This window comes from Paramisgurnus dabryanus, chromosome 3 (assembly GCF_030506205.2).
Source record: "Paramisgurnus dabryanus chromosome 3, PD_genome_1.1, whole genome shotgun sequence".
Taxonomy (NCBI): domain Eukaryota; kingdom Metazoa; phylum Chordata; class Actinopteri; order Cypriniformes; family Cobitidae; genus Paramisgurnus; species Paramisgurnus dabryanus.
In genome coordinates this window covers 38,082,436-38,090,223 of record NC_133339.1, presented here as the reverse complement: position 1 = coordinate 38,090,223, position 7,788 = coordinate 38,082,436, and the positions used below count along the sequence as shown (strand labels likewise).

Genomic DNA, 7,788 nt, shown 5'->3' with positions numbered 1-7,788 from the left:
TTATCAAGTAAGTGCTCATGTAATGCATATACAAATGTGCAATAAAAACATTCACATGTACACTGTAAAAGATTCACACATACATGTACTGTACAGTAGCATTGCACATGTTTCCTAATTATCTAGGCGTAGACATCATGCATACACCTACTACATAAAATAGGGGGCATTGGTGGCCAAGTCATTAGAAAGTTGGGCTTGTAACCAGAAGGTTGCAGTTTTTTATTCTTACAGCTGACAGAAAGCGATGGCGGTGCCCACTCCGGGTGCGTGTGTGTGTTCACTACTCACTACTTAAACGCAGAGGTCACATTTCGAGTATGAGCTAAAATCTAGTCCCTTTCATGACATGATGTTTAAATGTAATTTCACAATTATAACATATACTAATCCTGCAATCTGATTGGTTAATGAAAATGTTGATCCAGGACCAACAATGGTGCTGATCCAGGATCACATTCTACTTGGTGAAATCACGTTCACCATACTTAAGATTATTTTATTATCAGGAAAGAGAAGCAGCATGAAGACTGGGGATTGCGTTCATTACCTGGGTGTGTACAACTACACACACATACACAAAATTTTATATTTGTATGATTATAACTTGTGTTAAATGTGTACCAACAATTAAGTCTATAAACAATAATCTACTCTATTTAATCTTTGTACAGGATGTTGTACAAACAGCCGAGTGTCCTAAATGGGTACGTATTAAATTGGAGCAGTACACATTCAATTTTAAAGGCAGGTTTAAATAACATTGATTTTTGTGTAATTAAAACAGTCGAGCAGATGTCGTTTATGTGACACCATGGTTGGCGCCAATTGTTTGGGAGGGAACCTTTGATCCTACACTGATTGACTCTATCTACAAACAACAGAACATCACTATAGCCACCACTGTTTTTGCTTTGGGAAAGTGAGTTCCACACACTACTAATATTTTTTATGAATCCTTATCTTTATTTCTTGTATTTTCTACACCGTAACAAGTATACATTTTTTCATATTTCTTAGTATTTCTTTAAGAGTCATTTAATTTAAATGTCAATTCACACAAACTCCAACTCTTAGGCAAAAACATAGAGAGATCCCAGTCCAGATGAACAGAAATATTCCGGTTTGCGGTTCAACCCTAAAGTTGACGTTCCTGAACCGGTTAGAACAAAAAAATTAAGTTCCTGAACCGGTTAATAACGTTCCATGTCAGCTGTGGGACATACAAATAAGCAGGCTTATCATTAGGACATTAAACTTTAATTATTAGTCTACATAATTTTCCTTAAGTCTCTATCTTGTCATTAAACATTAAAAAAGCTACATTATGTAAGTGGCATAACTGTAATTCTGACATGCCTACATTTGTTGAGTGCACTTAAACACGCGTGCACACACAGACGGAGGACGAATTACAAATGGCGCTTCGGGAAGAAGATGCAGCATAAACAGTCGCTCCACATAAAGTTAAAATTAAGTTGTTTTTCAATGCTTTATTCACCAAATGTGTTTAAATGGGCTACAGTATAAGACACTGTACCGCAACTCTTTCTCAAGTTTACACATGAAGAGTTCTGATCTTTGAAGGGCATAGGGATAATCACGTTTGATTGGAGTTGGACCGGACACATTTTTCCGCATATGCATTTGTGCAAACAGAAAATTGTTCACTTTAGTGCCTTTTTGTGGTTAAATTGTTTAAAATCACTTAAGTGTTAACATTTCCAAGCCTTTGAAACATGTGCAAATGATCAACTTTCACCCATATTTAAAATTGCGTATTAATCCGCTATTCACATGTGAGCCGAACTGTGGGTCGTGATCTGTACGGAATGGATCACGGATCAACTGCGATCCATTACACCACTAATTAGTATTAAAAAAATACCTTGAGATACTTGGTACAGTACCCTACAATATTTACCTTTTATGACTGAGCATTAAAGACTTGGGCTTGAGTAGACTACTTGCTGGTGGCAAGCTTCTCGTTACTCTGATGAGCCAACGACGACCAGAAGTAAACTTCACAGAGTCATATTGCACAGAAATCTTGTCAAGGAACGGAAAAAATAAAGGTATTAACGGTTACCATTATTTTAAAAACTGTTCTGTTCCGGAACATATATTTTTGGAAAGTTTCTAGTTTCGTTTCAGTTCCTTGCAAAACATCAAAAGTTTGTGGTTTTCGTTTTCGTTCCATGAACCGGTTCAAAGCCTTGGTCCTGACTATGGTAGCAAGATTAGAAAGCTCAGGAACGGCCATCTTGGTTGAGACATGAAGCTCAGGGGACTCAAGTTCAGATGATTTGGCCATTACAAGCAGTTCAGAAGATTTGATTTCAGCCGTTTTGGTTGAGAAACAAAGCTCAGGGACTCTCAAGAGATTAAGGTTTACGGGCTGTATCAACCTCTGAAGATATAGAGGAGCTGACTGTAGACCATACACCATAAAGCAGTAGCCACTACAGGAACCACTGCAGAGAGGGCATAGACCTCTTATGCTTCTGGGAGCACTGGACTTGGGAGCACTGGAATGCCAGCTGCATGAACAGAGAATAGTGGAGGATCCACCATACTGAAGACCAGTCTCTGGTAACCAGTAACTGCCATTTTGGGGACATCACAGATTATGACTGAAAACACTAGTGTAGCGGCATTGTTATCTCTAAGCTCTGACATGGCAGCCATCTAGGCTGTGGGCTTTAATGTGGCCTCCAGACATGGCAACCATCTTGGCTTTGAGCTTTGATGTGGCAGCAATCTTCAGAACTGGCTCTGGAGTGGCGGCCATCTTGGGTGCTGGCTCTGGAGAGGTGAGCATGACATGAACAAACTCTGGCTTAGCAGGCATGATGTGAGCATGGAGACTATCTGGTGGACCTGTAGACCATGGAGCGGCAGGCACTGTAGATAGTGATGGGTGATTTCAAAACACTGCTTCATGAAGCCTTAAAACGCGGAGAGAAACGGATGTGAGATGTAAGTGTATTGTGTTCTGATGTTAGTGGTGTGGAAAATTGTTTGCTGATGGAAGAAGTTTTGTTAGTGAAAAAGTTAGCAATGTCATTAGCTGAGGAAGTGGGTGGAGCGGGAGGGGGAAAAACAGATAATTAAAAGTTTTGAATAGCTGGTTAGTGTTAGGAGCGTTACTTACCTTTGTGGTGAAGTATGATGACTTAGTGGTGGTGACACTAGCTGAAAAAGAGGACTGAAATGACTCGTAGTAACAGAGGTCGGCGGGGTTATCAATTTTGTGCCATTTTCTTTCAGCAGAATAGTATGCTTTCATCACCAGCAGGGTGGATGACTGTAATGGACTTCTTACTGGGATCCCCAAAAAGACCATTAGACAGCTGCAGCTCATACAAAACACTGCTGCCAGAATTCTGACAAGAACCAAAAAATCTGAGCTCATTACTCCAATCCTCAGGTCTTTACACTGGCTTCCTGTTACATTTAGAATAGATTTTAAGGTATTGTTACTCGTTTATAAATCACTTCATGGCTTAGGACCCAACTAAATGACAGATATGCTAACTGAATATAAACCTAAAAGATTACTCAGATCATTAGGATCCTGTCAGTTAGAAATACCAAGGGTTTACTCAAAACAAGGTGCGTCAGCATTTAGTTATTGTGCCACCTCTAGCTGGAATCAGCTTCCAGAAGAGATCAGATGTGCTTCAACAGTAAACACTTTTAAATCTAGATTAAAAACACATCTGTTTAACTCAGCACTTTTAACTTAAGTCCCTTTTACTTCTGTTTTATTATTTTTAACATTTTAAACTGTTTTTGTTAAAATCACATTTATTTTCTTTAATTATTATTTTAAATTCTCATGTATCTTTGTTTTTATTGTGATTTTATTGTGTATCTATTATTTTTACATTTTCTTTTTTCTCTTTTATATATTGTATTCTCATTTCTATGTAAAGCACTTTGAATGACCTCTGTGTATGAAATGTGCTATACAAATAAACTCGCCTTGCCTTGCCTTCTTGAAATTGGTACAGTACTTGGGTCATGACTGATGACGTTTCACAAGTCCACGAGAACAGACAAGAAAGTATACTGAAAAATGGCCCAATTCTCTCTCGTACACACACTCATTCTTTCATTCACACTCTGGCTCTATTTCACAGCAATTGCTTCCCTTTTGTCCACATCCGCAACTTATCTGCAGTGTCTGCAGATATACCACAATCCATGCATCATTAGTACACAAGGAATGGAAGTGGATAAACAAATAAATCCAACTGTAACTGAAATCAAATCAAAGCACATATTGAATTGAATTTTGATTTAAATTTGAAAATCAATTTTGATGGATAGAGATGGAGAGCACTGTTTCCTCACTGGCCCTTCAATGTAAGCAGAGAGAAGTGTCATGAAGGGATAGCTTTTCAATTTTGTATTATTGTACGACCACATTTTAGTACCCCTGTGAGGTTGGTGTTAGGGGTGTGGTTTCCTTATTGGTTTTTATGAGAATCATACATTTTTGCATAATTTACTTCGTATAAATTCATAGCCACATCATAAAATATCAGGCTGGCCCACCTCAGAAGTATTTTATAGTTGCTTCGCCACAATGTTTTCAATAAATATAAATGTCTTTTCTGCTTTCAATAACTAACAATCAGATTCAGTTTTTTTAAATCTATCTCTTTCTTTTTCAGATATATACGTTTCCTCAAAGATTTTCTGGAATCAGCTGAGCAGCATTATTTTGTTGGATTTCGAGTACATTATTACTTGTTTACAGATCAACCAGAAGCAATTCCTGATGTAAAGCTCGGTGAAGAACGTCAGCTGAGAGTGCAGACGGTCCCAAAAATGGATAGGTGGCAGGACATTACTATGGGAAGGATGGGAATGATTGCAAAACTAACTGAGAGTGAACTGGCAACTGAGGCTGACTACATTTTTTGCCTTGATGTGGATACAAAGTTTTATGCCCGCTGGAGTGTGGAGGCATTAGGCAGTCTTGTAGGATTGATTCATCCTTGGCTATATGACTTTCGACGGGATCAATTTACCTATGAACGTAGACCAGAGTCGCAAGCATATATTCCAGTTGAAGAAGGTGATTATTATTATGCTGGTGGTGCGTTTGGTGGCTCGGTTCAGGAAGTGCATAAGCTCACCAAAACCTGCAGTGAGCAGCAGAATATTGATGCTGCTAAATCCATTGAGGCAATATGGCACGATGAGTCTCACTTAAACAAGTATTTTCTTTACAATAAACCCACTAAGGTTCTCTCACCTGAGTATCTGTGGCGAGATATTAATGCCAAAACAGACACCATTAAAACTATTCGCTTCTGTAGTGTAGCTAAAAATGTTGCCGAGGTTCGCCCAAACTTATAGCGACAGTTACCAATTGCAATATTCACCTGCATTGACAGGCCCCAGAAGTGTCAAAAGATAATACTTATAAAGAATGGTTCCAAAACGCAATAAATCCATTTTGACTAATTTTGGTAAAAATGAGTTTTATACCAAGAAAGTGACAAAGATGAAAACCACTTTTTTTTCTTTCACATAGCATCTTTAGGTTATAATAACATAAAAAATTCAAATCCATAATTTGATTTTCAAATATTTATTATAAAAACATATTTTTTTTCCGCAAAATGCTATAAATCTATTGAATCAATATTAAAATGTGCATTCATCTTTGCCATGTTATATTCATTTAGTTGACTAGTGGTATACACTGATTAAAAAAATAAACATTAATGGCATTAATCAAAACACTTACTTTGTCATAGAACATTGTCATTGCTGCTGTCATCCTTGGGACGTCATCGCTGAACTTTTTTGACAGCGATCAGCTTGTATCGATTTTCGATAACTTTCAAGTAAAATAATAGAAAGTTTTTCATAAGATCCCCTGGGGTCAATGTGAGCATGACAGAGGTTTGATGCTGTCGTGTGAGAACAAGCAACAGCTGGCATTTATCCATCGCCCGTGTCGCTTACATTTCTTCCTCGTCACAGAAAACCACCACAGGTTTATCAATGCCATCAAAATTACTATTTTGTTTTTGTTTGTTTTTTGATCACGAAGTACAAAGTAGATGAGGAAAACTAGGATTCAGTGTGTATTCAACGCGCCACCATTGTTGTTTAAAATGCGTGGAATGGTGCACTGTGATTTGTGGAGCGGATTTATTGCATTCTGCAGAGATGGAGGACTGGCGTTTATCGAGTTTGTGGAAAAAAGGGAGAAAAGATGACATAATAACACAGCGGATATTGGATTTTGCGTAAAATTAAGAATACAATACTGATTTTGGTGGTAACCAATTTTTTAAAATGGCGTTTATCGTGTTTTGGAACCAAACTCTTTTAATATACCCTTGGAAGTAACACTGGAGTCATACAGACATAATATTGTTATGTGACAAACCTTAGTCTTTGTCTCAAGCCTCTGAGGTCCAGGTCAAGTCTTTGTTCTATTTTTATCAACAGTTCTTTCAGCTTATTATTGTAATTAACTGTGTATAATGCAATTCAAACTTTGAATTAATAAAACTAATAAAAATAATTCTACGGGATGTTTTTTTTCTCACTTTTCATTTATTCAATATTGTCTACTAAAGCACAAAATAAATTCAATATCATTGACAATATCAATGAAACAACCTCAGTGCCGCTGCTAGCCATTTTGGTGCCCTAAGCATAATTCCTTTATAATGCCCCCCACCCCGACCCTGAGAAAAAAAACGTTTGTTTTTGCCAGTTTAACTTTTTACAAACATATAACTTAAAAGCAGAAAGTAAAATCTTCACAGTTTTAGCCAACACACACTAATTTGAATGTGCAAACTTTTATAGAATAGCAATAGAAAAAAATGAACAAACTTAAATAGGATAACAAAATAAAAAAATTATCAAAATAATCCAGACATGTTTTTCCCAGGTACAATGTCACTTTAAATAAATTACATCAAATAAATATCAATAAGTAAACAAGAATACCCAATATTCTTAAATAAAACAAAGATTTAGAGAACTAAGTGTCACAGTAATGTTTGCTTCATATCATACATACATGATGACATTTTATATTTATATATATTTAACAGTCAGGAATTGTTAGCCTACCATGTGCACTGACTGTTAACGTTAACTTTTACTGAGAAAGTATTAACCACCGTCACGTCAAAATAAACCACAAAATAAACTACTGCTCAATATCTAAAGAAACGTAGTAAAGAAAGTAACAGCTGGCGTCAGTTATTTGTAAAATGCATATGCATAGGTAATGTTTTACAGTAAAATCTCAATTTAACTTGCACTAAAGTTATAAATTATAACAACATAGTTTGCTAACATTGATGTCAGCACAGCAAGTTCGAGGCGCATTCCGATTAGCAGCAGCTGCAGCCCATGCACATTTCCCTTATTAGGAATGATTAAACATGATGGACTTACCTGCAAGTGATGCATGCGCATCATCCCGCAGTTTTTTCTTTTTTCCGATCCTGACTCCTGCTGTCTTTTCGGGGCCATTTTTAAAAGTTGCCTACTGACTGGCCGTTTCTAAATCCGAAGGCTGCAGCCTGCGCAAGGTCGCATATGCAGGCTGCATACGTCATCAAGCCTAGTTTATTTCAGTTAACTGAACATTACATTATCAAGTCATAAGCATATTACAACCATTTACGATTAACTAAGAATATTAGTCAACTTAATAAGCGTTTATATTACGAAATAAGAAAGTTTTGATGACGTATCCAGCCTAGAAATGCGACCTCTGGAGGCTGCAGACTTCGG

At 37.0% G+C, this 7,788-nt stretch overlaps 1 protein-coding gene across 1 annotated transcript; it reads left to right on the top strand.

Moving 5' to 3' along the window:
• The first annotated feature begins 675 nt into the window (after positions 1–675).
• Positions 676–5,373, top strand: LOC135737783 (histo-blood group ABO system transferase-like). Its single transcript, XM_065255993.1, has 3 exons — positions 676–707; positions 788–922; positions 4,683–5,373. The coding sequence occupies exons 1-3, from the start codon at positions 676–678 to the stop codon at positions 5,371–5,373; spliced, it is 858 nt and encodes a 285-aa protein (XP_065112065.1).
• Positions 5,374–7,788: the final 2,415 nt, after the last annotated feature.